Source organism: Sceloporus undulatus, chromosome 11 (assembly GCF_019175285.1).
Source record: "Sceloporus undulatus isolate JIND9_A2432 ecotype Alabama chromosome 11, SceUnd_v1.1, whole genome shotgun sequence".
Classification (NCBI taxonomy): Eukaryota; Metazoa; Chordata; class Lepidosauria; order Squamata; family Phrynosomatidae; genus Sceloporus; species Sceloporus undulatus.
The window spans coordinates 7,588,669-7,604,489 of NC_056532.1; the positions used below are offsets into that span (position 1 = coordinate 7,588,669).

Consider the following 15,821-nt stretch of genomic DNA (forward strand, 5'->3'; position numbering starts at 1 on the left):
GGGGGGGGGGGGAGGACCCTTGGCTTGGGTTTGTTTTGTGTTTTAATTACAGTCTATATAATTAGTTCCCAGCATGTTGAGGTAATAGAGAGTTGCTCCAGCAAGCTTCCAATTTCCTCATCTCATTAGGTTTTTAACGCGATTATTAGTATAATAACCGGCTATGATGATTTTCTCGTGTAGCTTTTTGCATTCTCCAATTTGCAGGGTGTCTTGATTGGCTAATTTAGGCGAATTATTCTGATTGTCTTGATGATGGTTGGTTGATTAGAACACAGCGGGGGCATAATTCCTCCATCTAGGATGGCGGAATTCTCTTTTTTTGGGGGGGGGGTATTTTTGGGTATCAAAGCTTGGAGGATGCTTTGCGTTTAATGGCGATATTTGTTCCTGGAATGGGCGACGGAGGGAAGGCCTTGGCGGCGGCGGCGGCAACAGCAACAAAAGCAATCACGGCGGTGAGAGTTTGCGCATGGGCGGCGGGAGGAAAAATTGGCCACACGGAGAGACAAAGGCAAGAGGGAGACGCAACGGATTAGAAAGACAATGGGAGAAATGGGCAACGTTTCTGACTGTTCTGTTTTTATTCTTTGTGGCGTCTGCGGCCGCACAGTAAAACGTCCGAAGTTTACTGCGCAGGCGCAGACAACCCATTGGTAAGCAACTTATCCTTCTGTGACCGCAGTGATGGTGAACCTTTTAGAGGCCGAGTGCCCAAACTGCAGCCCAAAACCCACTTATTTATTGCAAAGTGCCATGTCCCTCTGGCTTTCTAGTAACAAACTCTGGCAAACGCTGTACTGGAGCAATGGCACATGTGCCCACAGAGAGGGCTCTGAGTGCCACTTCTGGCACGCATGCCATAGGTTTGCCATCACTTGGGCCTTAACCACCCTTGTAAATATGGCTGTACCTCCTCTGTGGGCTACATACCCCTTGTTATATCTTCCACCACCATAGTTGTCCTCCAAGATAATACAGGTATACCCCTGATAGCAAAGTTGATATCATCCTGAACATGACATTAACAGAAACTTGGGCACTAGAACTGGGAGAGATGCCTACGCAACAGGTTTCAATAGGCATTGAAATGCATTCTGGTTGTAGTGGTTTGAGTGTTGGACTAGGACTCTAGACACAGGGTTCAAATCTCTGCTTGGCCAAGAAAACTCACTGAGTGACCTTTATCAAGTCATATTCTATCAGTCTCAGAGGAAGACAAAAGCAACTGCTCCTAACAAACCTTGCCAAGAAGACCCTATGATAGGGTCGCCATAAGTCAGAAATGACTTGAAGGCACAGGGCAAAAACACACACACTGGTGACATCTCAGCCCTATGGCTTTGCATCTCCATGTTTGAGCCTCAGGCAGCCTGCCAGTCTTGGGAAATAGATGTCTAGGTTTCAAAGGTGACAGAATATCTCCAAAATCTGATTTGGTGGCTAAAACTCTCATGAGCTTTGGATGCAGGTAGTCACCACCTTCTCTTGTTTCACTTCAGTTGAATTCTTGCTCCTTTAGCTCCCTGCAGAAGACAGAGAAGCCAGCAACATCAAGACCAGACAGTGGCCCAGTTTGCATGGAAAGCTAAACCACTGAGCTGCACTGGCAGCCCCAGAACAAAAGTTTGGGGAGAGGGGTATACAAGGAGCAAAGTATCTTTCTAGGTAGACAATCTGTTTCCCACATTGGCAGCAAACTGAAATGTCAGTTTTTAGAAAGAATAAATTGGACGGCTGCAGAAAAGATGGTTGAGAAATAGCTGCATGCAGCCCATGCCGTTGGGTAGGAGTTCGGAAATTGGGGGCGGAAAGGGCAACCTTTTTTGTGGGGGCACTAGCCTGCACCTTTTGCTTCTGTTTTGAATCGGAGTCAGTTTAGGGTGACATCTGAACCCATGCTTAGAAGGGAGAGGCAAAGAGTTGTCTTTGTAGTTTGGTAATGCCATCCCTCCTGCTTTGTAGATGAGATGATGAAATGATGTTTTCGGATACTAATGGCGCTGTCTCTCTTTTCCAAACAGAGGGAGTTTCCTAAGTTTTTCACATTCCGCGCAAGGGATAAGGTGAGTTGCTAACCTTTCAGCCCTTTCTGCTTTGGGTTGGAAACAAATGCGTCTACCAAAGACAAGGAATGCTGCCTGTCTTGGTGCCGCCAAGAGGGTTCCCAACTGGTTCAGCTGGGTTGGGACGGCAGCGTGTCAAATGGAAACCTGTGGCTGTTGGAAGTTCTCCTTGGCTTTGGATCAGCATTATTAGTACCTCTGACCGTAGCGCATGGGGCCTTGCCCAGTTCTTTAGATTTTCCAGAGAGACCCTTCTCCGTATCCCACCAATTTTTGGGGCCACATAAGACAGGGCCTGCACTTTGGAATTGCCTTCCTTGGGAAAACCTTGTCTTGCTGCTCTCTCTTCATCTTTCAAAGATGCTTCTAGTGGTCTTTCAGTTACGTAATATGAGCCTAGGATGCTTTTCCTAATTCAATAAATGCTAAAGAAAGAGGAGGAGAATGTTCTGTTCCTTTTGTCTGTCAAGAACTAGTTGCATCAAATTCATATAAGTGGCTGTGTTTCTTTCCAGTTTGAAGAAGACAGAATCTACCGCCACTTGGAACCGGCGTTGGCGTTCCAGCTGGAGCTCAACCGCATGCGCAACTTCGACCTCACGGCCATTCCGTGCGCCAACCACAAAATGCACCTCTACCTGGGCGCGGCCAAAGTCGAGGCGGGAGCCGAGGTTACTGACTACCGGTTCTTTGTCCGGGCGATCATCCGGCATTCGGACCTGGTTACGAAGGTGGGCTGTGTTTCTTAAGTAGCCAAAGGAATGCCCTCAAGGCAGATAGCGTGTGTGTGATGTTTAACTTATACTTTACTCTGTGTTTGGGGGCATTGTGTTAACTGTCCGAGAAGCTTGAGAGTGAGAGTGGCCGTAGAGCCAAGAGTGATGATGGGAATTGTAGTCCAATAAATGCTGGAGGGGTACACGCTACCAATCCCTGTTTTAAATGAATAAGAGGGTGCTGTCTATCCATCCATCCATCCATCCATGACCTGTATGAAGGTATGGTGCCACCTGTTAATGCACTTTGCACACAGAGACATATTGCAAAGTGGAGGTTGAACTCCTCAGCACCATGAGTGAGGGCTGAACTATTCCCCATTGTATCCAAGTGGTACCTTTTACATTTTGCCCAAGGAATAAATGGTATCTACTCACCTCGGTAGAAAAGAGCAGGATGAAGTGTGTGGGATATGCCTTTGGCAAGAGCGCAAGTTTAACCTTCTTTCAGCTCTGCCCCGACAGCCGCAGACTGGCCATTTCTGTCTCTGGAATGACTAAGAAGCTTTCCCCCAAATCTGTATTCTTGGAGGTATCTTTATTAGGCCAACCAAAAGGCGCGCAGACGTTTTCATCAAGCCAAAGCTGGTAAATCATCGTGCAGAGCATTTTATGGTTTTGCTTTGAGATGTAGGTTTTGTAGACACACACATACACATAACACACACCAGACTGAGCTGCCTGGGAACAAGGATGAGTAGAAGGAAGGCAATAAATTTTGGCTTCTCGGTTGCAAAAGTTGCAAAGAGCCTCCTTTGGAGAACTATGTTTGCCACAAACCTCTTTGTAGGAAAAGTACAAGGAGTCTAGGACAAATCTTGACACTAAAACAGACTAGAGCATTGCCAATGGGTAACTTAACTTTGTGTCAGAGGGAATGCAAGGAAGTAAGGAACAAACTCACAACATGTCAGTGTTTTAACCATCTGAATTTGACATCTGCATTCTGCAAGCCTCCTTACTGACAGTAAGCCAAGCACCATTTTTCAAGGAGGTGGGACTGGTTGTTGTCAGGTGCTTCCTATTAGCAACAGGTACGGCTGGCAGCTTTACCACCAAGTGGCCGAGGAAAGTAAGCCAGTAACGGATTGATGTTCTCTTTGCAGGAGGCATCCTTTGAATACCTGCAAAACGAAGGGGAGCGTTTGCTCCTGGAAGCCATGGATGAGCTGGAAGTGGCTTTCAACAACACAAACGTGCGCACCGACTGCAACCACATATTCCTCAACTTTGTCCCGACGGTTATCATGGACCCGTCAAAGGTAGGTTGAGGGTCTCCTGCCGTTCAAAAGTACCTTCTATCTGAGGGGATTGTTGGTTTTGCTCTTCAGGAGGACCAAGTCTCTGTGCTAAAGTAACAACAGCGTTGTGTTAATGACGGGCGGACGTTCAGTATAATAGGTAATGGCTGGAATCCTATATCAGCTTAGTTAAGTATACTGAACTAAGTAAGTATCAGCTGCATGGATAGAAGAAGGTTTGTTCTGCTCATGATGCATGATGTTTCCAGGATCAGGCCAGGGAAGGTTAGTTAACTACAGTATATACTCGACTATAAGTCTACCTCATGTATAAGTAAGGGCAGTTTTGGGGGCCAAAATGATGGGTTTTGGTATGACTTAGGGTAAGACTTAGGGGCATGTAACAAAGGATGATGCGAAGGAATATGATGCCAAAGAATGTAGAAAATTCAGGCAGGCATAACTGTTTGTGCTCATCCCACAAACTGATGCAACTTGGCACATATTCTGCTACCCAAAGACCTTCTCTGTGACGTAAAAGAAGTTTTGTAGTTGTTCCTCTTCCCGGTTGTTCTCCAAAGCTTTGTGGGGCTTTGCTTGCACACCGTCTTGGAGACTCTGCGGAAAGCACGTGCCCCAGAGGGACCTGAGGAAAAGAAGTATTTCGAGAGCGAACATTAAAGACCTGCCTTCCGATTGCCGGGCTTTTAATATGCACTATTTACCAAACAGCAGTATATTAGAAAGTTTAATAAAACAGCGGAGGAACAGGGCTCCGAGCGGTAATTGCCTTGTTGATTTAAAACGTCGTGGCAGCGGCGAAGCGCGGGGTGTAAATGCTGTTTTTTGAAATTGTTTGTGGAGGATTTTGTGCTTAATGTTGTTGCTTTCTGGGTTTTTGGAATATTAAGATGTTTGGGCAGGTGAGGGGGAGGGAATGCATAAGAAACTCTGGCAGTGTTGCGCTACGCACCTTGCCCCACATCAACACAATCTCTTCAACTACCAGACAAACTTTGAGTCGGTTTGAGTGATGTAGTTTAATCTAAAGAGGGATGAGGAATGGATAGGTGCATGGAAAAGATGCTCAAATCATCTCTTTGGACAATGTTTTCCCTAGAAAGCATAAAAGTTAAGCATGGCACTCAGCGCCGTGGCAGGAATCACCTAAAACCAAAGCCTGGTTTCATCGTTTCTGGAAATAGTACATCTCCAACCGCAGCCGTTCTTCTTGGCCTTGTCCGCATCCTTACTCCCGTTCTTTTTTCTGTGTCGTTCAGATTGAGGAGTCTGTCCGGAGCATGGTCATGCGTTACGGCAGCCGCTTGTGGAAACTCCGGGTGCTCCAGGCGGAGCTTAAAATTAACATCCGACTGACGCCAACCGGCAAAGCGATCCCCATCCGCCTCTTCCTAACCAACGAATCTGGTTACTACCTGGACATAAGCCTCTACAAGGAGGTGACCGACTCCAGAACTGCCCAGGTACTGCTCTTTTGTGCATGTGAAGAATTACCCCTTTTTGACTCTAAGTGTCCCCCAGGAAACAAAAATTGCCCAACCTATGGCCATGCCCAAACTGTGGGATGAAACAAGCCTCATCTGACGGTCAACTTTTTTCACTGACTTAATAACGGATGTGCATGTTCTTGTTCAGATTATGTTTCAAGCTTACGGTGACAAGCAAGGGCCACTACATGGGATGCTGATCAACACTCCATACGTGACAAAGGACTTACTGCAGTCCAAGAGGTTCCAGGCGCAATCGTTGGGGACGACGTACGTCTATGACATCCCTGAAATGTTTCGACAGGTAAGAACGGTCCCGCTGAACTTAAAATGGCTTAAAAGTCAAGTCAGACCACAGCCAAGATCCTACATGTGCGCATAACTATGCGTGTGCGGTTCCATGTCCTCTCATTGCTCAGCCACTGTCAGGCTCCTGGAGAGGACTCTGCTGATGGACATTGCAACCAGCAATCATTCCCTGAATAGATGCACTTAATTCTTCCATCAGGTCCAAGGAGAAGAGCTGGTCTGCTGGTCTCCTCCTCTCCCTAAAGCTTTCATAGAAGCTTTCAAGGGCAGAGACTTTCTGCTAAAAGAATTAATTCTGTTGAGCTTCCGCCTCATTTCCTCTCCCTTCCCTCCTCTTTTTGCATGTGAGAAAGAGAAACTTTTGTTTTTAAGCTAACCATCATTCCTTGGAAACATGCAGGGGTTAGTCAGCTGCATGCATGTTGTCTCAGTCCTTAGTAAAGATGTTACGATCATAGCATCTTTAGTAAGTACTGAAACAACATGCTGGCATCTGACTAAGATCTCCAATTTGTTTCTTCGGTTTGGTTTGTAACATCTTGCTTGATGAAGAAGAAGCCCATGGAGCTTTGAAAGCTTGCAACAAGTATTTGTGGCTTTGATATTTGTGGATTTGATTATTCACGGATTTGATTCATATGTTCTCTCTAGGAATATCTAGGTCCTCCAGAGCAACTCTTTGGTCAACTGTAACTAAAAGTTGCACCGAAAGACCTAGAGATTCCTAGAGAGAATACTCTTCTAGGCCTTTGTAGCTCCTCCAGTGCAACTCTATGGTCAACGTTAACTAAAAGTTGCACTGAAAGGCCTAGAGATTCCTAGAGAGAATACTCTACTAGGCCTTTGTAGCTCCTCTAGTGCAGTTCTATGGTCAGTGTCTGTCGGACGTTGACCACAGAGTTGCCCTGGAGGACCTAGAGATTCCTAGAGAGGATACTCTACTAGCCCTTTGTAGCTCCTCCAGCGCAGTTCTATGGTCAGTGTCTGTCGGACGTTGACCACAGAGTTGCACCGGAGGACCTAGAGATTCCTAGAGAGGATACTCTACTAGCCCTTTGTAGCTCCTCCAGCGCAGTTCTATGGTCAGTGTCTGTCGGACGTTGACCACAGAGTTGCACCAGAGGACCTAGAGATCCCTAGAGAGAATACTCTACTTGGCCTTTGTAGCTCCTCCAGCACAATTCAATGGTCAGTGTCTGTCGGACATTGACCACAGAGTTGCGCTGGAGGACACTAGAGGACTGTGTCTGGATTAAAAACCAAGGACAAAAGGCTTTGTGAGTAAAGGACAGCTCATAGAAATAGAGATATAGTTAAAAAGTTGGACATTATCCTTTTCTCCCTCTTCCGAATCAACCTAGTCTCTGATCAAACTGTGGGAGTACATGAAAGAGTTTGCCATCCTGCCTTCGCCGCCACTGCCTTCGGATCTGCTGACGTATACGGAGCTGGTGTTGGACGACCAAGGGCAACTGGTGCACATGAACAGGCTACCTGGCGGAAATGAGGTAAGTGGGGATGATGGTTTATTTAGTAGCTTGCATTTACAAATGGCGCTCAAGGGGGCGAATAAACATCTCATTTTAAAGAAAACGCTGGGTAACCTCTTAACATTTTGATGGCGGTCTTTGTTCATGGGAGCACATCTCTTTCTCCATCTTTGTTCTAGCTATAACAGCTCTGCTTGCTTCCTATTTGAAATGGTGGTAATGAGCTTTTTGCCCATATGTGGTTCAGGATTGGGGTTCTCAAAAGGAGTGTTTTGTCTTACATTAGCCTGCTGGGATATTATCATCTTCTGTTACAGCATAGGAGGAGCTTTGTAAAAGTACCTCCCCAAATGAATGGGAACCATAAGATGGTTAGTTAACTGCCGTATCTTCTTGACTATCAGTCGACCTCACGTATCAGTCAAGGGCAGGTTTTGGCGCCAAAAATATGGATTTTAATATGACCCATGGATAAGTCGAGGGGGCATGTAACAAAGGATGTAAAGGATGATGCAAAAGAATAGGATGCCAAAGAACGCCCTCCAAAAGCCCAGTGAAGACTGAGCATGCGCAGTGGCCACAGAATGCTAAGTGCATGACAAGGGAAGGACTAGATTGTTTTTGGGTCCCCTTTCGACTCTGTGATTCTACATTCAGCGGAGGAACGAAGGAGTAGATAGATCAGTAGGGATCTGAACCAGGGGACACTCCGCATGGCAGCGTTTTGTCGCAGCTCCTCCTTGTTTATAGAGCTGCTGTTGGGATTGCTGAGGTGGGATGCATGTGGCATGCCTTAGAGACAGGAAAGACACTGTGTCAATGTTGATTGTGATTACAGTTGTGTTTGTGTGTTTGGTTTCCTGGGCCACCCTTCAGTAAAACCGTTTGGGAAGTATACCATGGGGGGAGGAAAGGAGGGGAGGTAGTGCCATAGCACTGTGGTAGAGCACATGTTTTGCAAGCAGGAGAGATTGGCTTCAGTCCCCAGCATCTCCAAGGACACATTGGAAAGGCTGCAGAGCCACTGACATATAGAGCAGACCGGATAGTTGTCTTAGCCCTCCGAGAGATGTTGGATCAATTTTTTGCCCCCAACACCCCTTGGGGAGACATGTCAATATCTTATTTAGGCCTTGTTTCGACTCTTGGGGAGTCCAGGGGGACTTCCAACATAGTGGAAATGCTCTGTCTATCCCATAGAGACCACTTTGGGGCTTTTTGGAGGGGGGGGGGGAATCAGAGTAGACAACTGAAATTCAGCCTATGGGACACACTCTGCCCACCCTAGTTTAGAACCGGACTAAGAACAATATAGTCCATGGATCCAGTGTGCTTTTGGGTCTCCCAAACACCCCTCCCAACCAAACACAGACACATGCATCTTGCTGAAATTTGTATTTTTGCAGCCCCAGAAATTCTCCAGAAGCTACCATTCTTTTCTGGGTTTAACCTCTCTCCACACTCAAGAGTTTTACGAAACAAGGAGTGGATTTCTGGCCACTTCCAGTTATTACTTGGGCATTAAGTGGAACTTGCAGTAGACAGAAAAGTGGCCCTAAGTCTTGCACCGATCCTAGAGCTAGATGGACTGAACTAGATGGACTAAGCTATGTATAAGATGCCCTCAAATGCCAAAGATAATACATAGGGACGTCACGCTTTATAGGCCGAATGTGAGACAGCTCAAAAGGGCCGCAAACCTTTCGCACCGTGGATAAACCTCACAATTAAAACCAGTACATTAAAAAAACCTTAGAGGATAAAAGCTTCTTTGGTTTGTACTGAAAAAAGATTCGTAGGGGAAAGGCTTTCCGAACGCAAGGTGCCACGTTGGAAAAGGCCCTCCGTTTGGTCCCCATCCAGCTATATTCAGATGAGTACCAGCTCTTGAGCATGGCTCCGCTTTGCAGTGTTTTTGTCTCGGATGCAGAAATGTTAAGCCCTGCGACCCGGATGGTGCACAGAGGCTGCTGCTAAATTTGAAGCAAGGAGGGCTTTTTGAGAGATGCCCTCCAAACGGCTCAACCTTTGGCCTTTTTGAAACGTTTTCTCCTTGCAAGCAAGACATCTGAGCCACAATGCGGTGCGCAGGTCTCTCTCAAGCCGGCTCTTTGTCTGTCTCCGTCCCTCCGCCTTTGCGACTGCCCCCTCCTCCGCCCTCCGGTCTTTTTCGGCTCTCGTTCTGCATTTGGAGTGGTTTGGAGGCCAGGGGAGTCGCCAGGTTCCCAAGGGACCAAGCCGTGTTCTGGCTGAAATTACTAGCGCTGAGCTGCCTGGGCATGAACATGTAGTGTTTACTCTGCCAGTATGAATACAAATAGTCTTATTATATGGGACCCTGTACCCAAAGACCAACCACTCAGGCAGGATCGCTCTTGTCACCAGCACACACTTCTTTTTAACCCCTGAACGACTTTCCTCGGTGCCTTGAAAATGGAAACCGCTGCTCTTTTTGTCCTTTAAAGTTTGGGGAGAAGGCATTTCTCATTTGTAGGACGGTAAACCCGTTCTCTGAGTCGGGCTGTTTTTGTGTGACCAAGATGGCACCGCTCGTGCGCACTGATTCGCCAGTTGCAGAAAGAAAACCAATATGTGCGGCCTACACACTTAAGGAGGAACCCTTTTCCAAAATGGCTCGATCCAGTCGGAGTGTGAATTTTGGGTTGAGTCTCCCTTTATCGGAAATGTTTGGGACCAGAGGTATTTTGGAACGTTTGCAAACCAGAATGAGATATCTTGGAGATGGGACTCCAAGTCGAACCATGAAATTCATTTTTGGTTTGAGTATACAGTGGGCCCTTGGCATCGGATACCAAAATCCGTGGGTGCTCAAGTCCCATTAGATACAATGGCATAGTAAAACGATGTCCCTTATATAAAAATGACAAAATCAAGGTTAGATTTTGGAATTCCGGATAAAGGAGACTCAACCTTAAATGAGAGCGCAACACCTTGCAGCATTTGGTCACAGCGTATATGGCACTTGGAAGGATAGTAAAATTAAATCCAAACCAGTTTGATTTATCATAAGATTCTTGGCGCATAGGCGTGATAATGCCAACCATTCAGCGCTTTTAATGTCCTTTAAAAGTCTTTGCCAGTCAATGCAATGTCATGGTTTGATACAGTGATGATGAACCTCTTAGAGGCCGAGTGCCCAAACTGCAACCCAAAACCCACTTATTTATTGCAAAGTGCCATGTCCCTCTGGCTTTCTAGTAACAAACTCTGGCAAACTCTGTGCTGGAGTGATGGCACATGTGCCCACAGAGAGGGCTCTGAGTGCCACCTCTGGCACACGTGCCATAGGTTCGCCATCGTTGGACTAGGACTTCAGGAGACTTTGGTCAGTCATGGAGTCTCACCGGCTTTGGACAAGTCATACTCTCTCAGCCTCAGAGGAAGACCATGGGCAAACTTGCTCCCAGTAAATCTTGCCAAACAAACCCTAGGATCGAGTCGCCAGATGTCAGAGTCAGTTTGCAGGCATGCAACAACAACAGTAGCTGCAACGACAACAGTAGTATAGTCTGTCCTCGCCTTACGCGGGGCATCCGTTCCGGATCTCTCCGCGTAAGGCGAATTCTGATTATGTTCGAGCGCAGGCGGTGCACAACGGGCGCGCGCGCCCATTCAATTGAATGGGACGCGCCTCCGCTTCCGCCCCGCGGCTTGAGCGCGTATGCTCAAGGCCGCATATGGCGCGCCTGCGTATGGCGCGGGCGCACTGTAACTGTAGTCTGCCAGTGTATCTATGGCTCATGCCTCAAGCTTTTTAAAAAAGGCAGCTTTTGTTGCTATAGGAAAAGTGGTATTTCCCCCGTCCTTTTCCTCCAAGAACTTCCATTGTCCTCTGGGATGACGGCGCATCGTTCTGCTAATGTTCACCATAATGTCTCTGGCCATTTCATTTATTAACACTAGATGTCATACTTCTTCCTTTACAAGAGTGGTAAAGAAATCCTCAAACTGAACTTCTTAAAAACCACCTTCGCGGTACACTTTGGCATTAAAAGTTACTTTAAACAAGTGGAAACAGAGTTGTTGGGAAAAGCCATAGGCATGGCTGGCCAGTGTTATATTTTAATTTTTAACAATGTGTGGTTTGAATGTCGGACTAGGATTCTGGTAGCAACGCTACTAGAAACGGTGGCGCATTCTAGTAGCGTTCTCGCTCAGCCTCAAAGGAAGGCCATGGCAAACCTTGCCAAGAGTGTGATAGTTTCGCCTTAAGGTCGCCATAAATGATAAATGACTTGGAAGGCACAAAACGGCAACAGTTTTTGCTTTAACCACAGGCCCAAGGAAGCAATGGTTTTGAGGGACACAGTAAGATGGTTGTGTTTAAGGGTAAGTCATCCAGGGGAGTGACTTCCCTTGGCTTTTATGGGCTTCCCATTTCGGCTGGCATCCAGTTAGCAACATATACCCATGTGTAGGTCACACAACTCAAGAACAGTGAATTATTCCTCATAGCACAACAAATGCATTCTGCTGACGGTGGCAGAAGCAGGGCTGCGTATTCAGCAGTGTTGCACATTAAGGTTGCGCATTGCACAACATCACCCAGCCGTTGACATGTATTGCGCAGTGTTACTATTTTGTGTGGGGGTTGTGTAGTGATGGCATAACTTATCTTTGCATGTGGGTATTTATGCTACACTGAAGGAGATGCTGAATTGGCAGCTATGCGCATTCTGACTGATGGCGACCCAGAGGCCAAACTATCGCAAGGTTCATCTTGACAAGATTTGTTCAGCATGGCCTTGTCTTTACCTTCCTCTGAGTGTGACTTGCCCAATGTCACCTAGTGGACTTCCATGGCCGAGCGGGGATTTAAACCCTGGTCCCCAGAGTTGTAGTCCAGCGCTTAAACCACTACACCATGCCGGCTTTCATATCCAACGCCACTTTATTCCAGTTGTGCAGCGTTCAGGTTTTGTGGTGAAATAACAAAATGCTGTGAAGGAATAGCTTGTTATAAAAGGTGTGCTAGGGTGTGTTGGGAGTTGTAGGTTGGAAAATCCTAAGGGCACCAGGTTTGGAAAGTGTGTGTGTATACGTTTGCATGGTAACAGGTCTAGTAGTTTTGTTGGCCGCCCATAAAAGACGGTTCCCACTGCGGAGGTTTGCAAAAGGCAAGCTCCTACCTATCTCAATGGCTTCTCCCGGTTGTCGTTGTATCACTGCCACAACAACAAGAGGGGGAATGGAGAAGAGACGACGAGGGGAAAGGATATTTCTCTGGAAGATGCAATGACTCTAATTCAACGGAGTGGGTTTTGCGCGTGTCGCTCCCTCTGTGTTGGGCGAAGCGATGTGCGCGCCACTGTATTTCCATAAGAAGCAGAACCATTATTCTCCTGTAGAAACCCATTTGGCCTGAAAGGTATCACTGGCCAGGACTGGGAACGGAGGGGAAATGGGGGGGAAATCAAACCCAATGAATTATTCACAACCGCCGATCAGAAGCCATCATTATTTCTGATGTTCCAAGCTGTGATTAGGTTCTGCGCTGGAATGTCATTTGCTCCCTGGGTAACAACTGCGGCACAGAAAGAGCATGCGTCAGAGAGAGAAATGCACAATGTGTAGTCTGCATGCTGGTCTGTGGATATCATTTTTGCACATGTTTCTATTCTATGTATTAGTAGGCACACACATGCGCACAGAGTTTAAAGGCATGGCAACCTGGCTTAAGCTGGAAATGCTCCTATAGTATACTCTTGAAAATTTCTTATGTGCTATGTGCGCTTAGAGTTATATACATATAAATGCCAAGAAGGATTGAAAGATAAGTAGAGGGAGAAACGCAAATGACGGAAGGAGAAATGCATACTATATGATTGTGGGTAGGCATATATATGAATATAAGCGGGACATATGTCCAGGTTATTGTAAAGGAACTAAATCCAATTGCTAATCCCACTCCATTGAATCAATTGGACATACGTAAGTGTTAACTTACTATTTTGCAACTGCTGGCTATTCTAAGATGGGGACTAGCAATTGGATTTAGGGCCTGCAGTTGGCGTCAGTAGAATACATGTTCGCACATGGCTGAAACATTAAACTTTTCCAGCCACTGAATGATGGATGGCGAGTATTTGTCTCTCCAATCCTGGAGCATGGGTCTTTTCAGCTCCGCAAGGAGCACAGTACATTTGACAATATGCGCTCCCTTAAAACTTGATTTTTTACATACGTTGTAGTTCTAGGTGCTCCAGTAAATTGGGAGGAGGGCTTGGCATCTATCAGGGCATGCAGGAACTGTAATGCTAACATTGCCACAATAATCCCTCTCCATAGATTGGCATGGTGGCTTGGCGCATGACCCTCAAGACGCCCGAGTATCCAGACGGGCGAGATGTCATCGTCATTAGCAACGACATCACGTATCGGATCGGGTCCTTTGGGCCCCAGGAGGACCTGCTCTTTCTGAGGGCCTCGGAGCTGGCACGGCAGCAGGGCATCCCCCGGATTTACGTTGCCGCCAACAGCGGCGCCAGGATCGGCTTGGCTGAGGAGATCCGGCACATGTTCCACGTGGCGTGGGAAGACCCCGACGACCCGTACAAAGTAAGGAGGTTCTGAAATGGCTTGTGATGCTGGAACATGAACCCACAATTTGGTGGACCCCCCTTTTTTATGTTCGGAGGAAGAGGTCAAAATTGTGTCCTTTTGAGTTGTATGTAATACATTAAGATCTCTTCTGCGCTCCGTAATTATAGCACTGGGATTCTACTTCCGCTGCCATGGTTTTATTCCATAGAACCCTGGGATTTGTAGTTCAGTGGGGTACTATAATGTAGTGTTGGATTAGGACTCTAGGTGTCCAGGGTTTGAATAAAACTCAGCCTCAGAGGCAAGCATTGGCAAACCCCCTCTGAGTCCTTTTCGTCAAGGAAACCCTAGGAGAGCATCGCCATATTGAAGCCATATGATCAAAGCAGATACATAACAAAGGTTTTAAGGTCCAACCTGTCCATCCGTTATATCAGTTTTTGAGGGCTATGTGCTTACAAGAGGCATAGTAGTTACAACGCTGCGTTGCGACTTCGGAGATCCATCTTCTTGCTGTCCAGTGATCTATGAAAATGACTGGTTGACCCTGGACCAGGCGTTGGTTTCGACCAACTGTACAGTCCCTAAATACTCAAAGTAACTTCATTCTTCTTCTTCTCTCTCTTTTTTAAACTTGCAAAATGTGATTTTCTTTGGGGCCGGGGAAGTATTGGGATTTGGGACGAGAACAATTTAATTTCTCTAATGGGTTTTTCCTTCCACTCTCATTTCCCTTCCTCCTCCAGGGATTCAAGTATCTCTACCTGACTCCTCAGGATTATAAGAAAGTCAGTGCTTTGAACTCTGTACATTGTGAGCACGTGGAAGACGAAGGGGAATCTAGGTAAGCATGTTTAAAACACTGGATTAAAAAAGAAGCGTTATTTTACAACTTTGGCCCCATTCAGACAGGCCAAAATAAAGCTGCTTCGGTTCACTTTGGAGGTATGCTGTTTAAATGATGCATGCGTCCTAAGAGTCCGCAAACCATGCTAAAGCCATGGTCCGGGCCTAAAGATTGGAGCGCAGCTTTGGCGCAGCTTCTGGCCTCTTAGGAAGCATGCATCATTTAAACAGAATACTTCCAAAGTGACCCGAAGCAGCTTTATTTTGGCCTGTCTGTATGGGGCCATAGTCACTGATCTGTGGCCCTCTTGCCTGATATTGTGCATCCCCTTCCTCTTCGGCTCAGTTTTATCACTTTGGTTCCTTTCTGGCTCTTTGCAATAGAAAGGAAGCTCCATTTGGCACCGAGAGCTTTCTTATTACTACAGGTAGTGAATAATGGTAGCAAGGACCACCGTCATAGAAGGGCGCACACCTTGGAGGTCTCCTCTTTGCAAGAAATGTTGGCAGCAAATAAAATAGATAGGCTAAAGCCAGTGGATTCTGACCTCTTGCAGCCAACCAAGTTTCACTCAGGTTTCAAAAGTTGTGCTTTAGTTCGCTCATTGCAGAACTGAAATATCACCCATGCGCACACTCACCGTTCTTTAAATGCATCTGTGTGACTTGTGATGCGTTCCAAGCTCTGAAGGGGGCAGAAAAACCCGACTCTTATTCTGGTTGTTGTTATGCTGCGGAGTGTGTTTCCAAGGTCCTCCGGACTAAATGTGGTCTTTCTTTCTTTTCCCTTCTGCGCCAGGTATAAAATTACAGATATTATTGGGAAAGAAGAAGGCCTCGGGACGGAGAATCTGCGAGGATCTGGCATGATCGCCGGAGAATCATCCCTGGCCTACGAAGAGATTATCACAATCAACCTGGTAATTCGTAGATAGAGTCATAGAATTGGGAGGGACATCTAGTGCTACCTGCCATGAAGGAATGCACAACTAGACCACTCCTGTGACATGCCCCTCCAATC

The 15,821-nt window shown here is 46.6% G+C and overlaps 2 protein-coding genes across 2 annotated transcripts in view; one reads left to right on the top strand and one right to left on the bottom strand.

Moving 5' to 3' along the window:
• SHPK (sedoheptulokinase) overlaps positions 1-15,821 on the bottom strand; it is a 938,822-nt gene that overhangs the window by 525,127 nt on the left and 397,874 nt on the right. The window lies entirely within an intron of this gene.
• The window catches only part of ACACA (acetyl-CoA carboxylase alpha), a 121,833-nt gene that overhangs the window by 65,033 nt on the left and 40,979 nt on the right, over positions 1-15,821 (top strand). Inside the window, 9 exon segments of the mRNA XM_042442393.1 lie at positions 2,025-2,066; positions 2,582-2,797; positions 3,949-4,104; positions 5,364-5,567; positions 5,740-5,895; positions 7,262-7,408; positions 13,700-13,969; positions 14,701-14,798; positions 15,600-15,720. Coding sequence (XP_042298327.1) covers positions 2,025-2,066; positions 2,582-2,797; positions 3,949-4,104; positions 5,364-5,567; positions 5,740-5,895; positions 7,262-7,408; positions 13,700-13,969; positions 14,701-14,798; positions 15,600-15,720 — 1,410 coding nt within the window.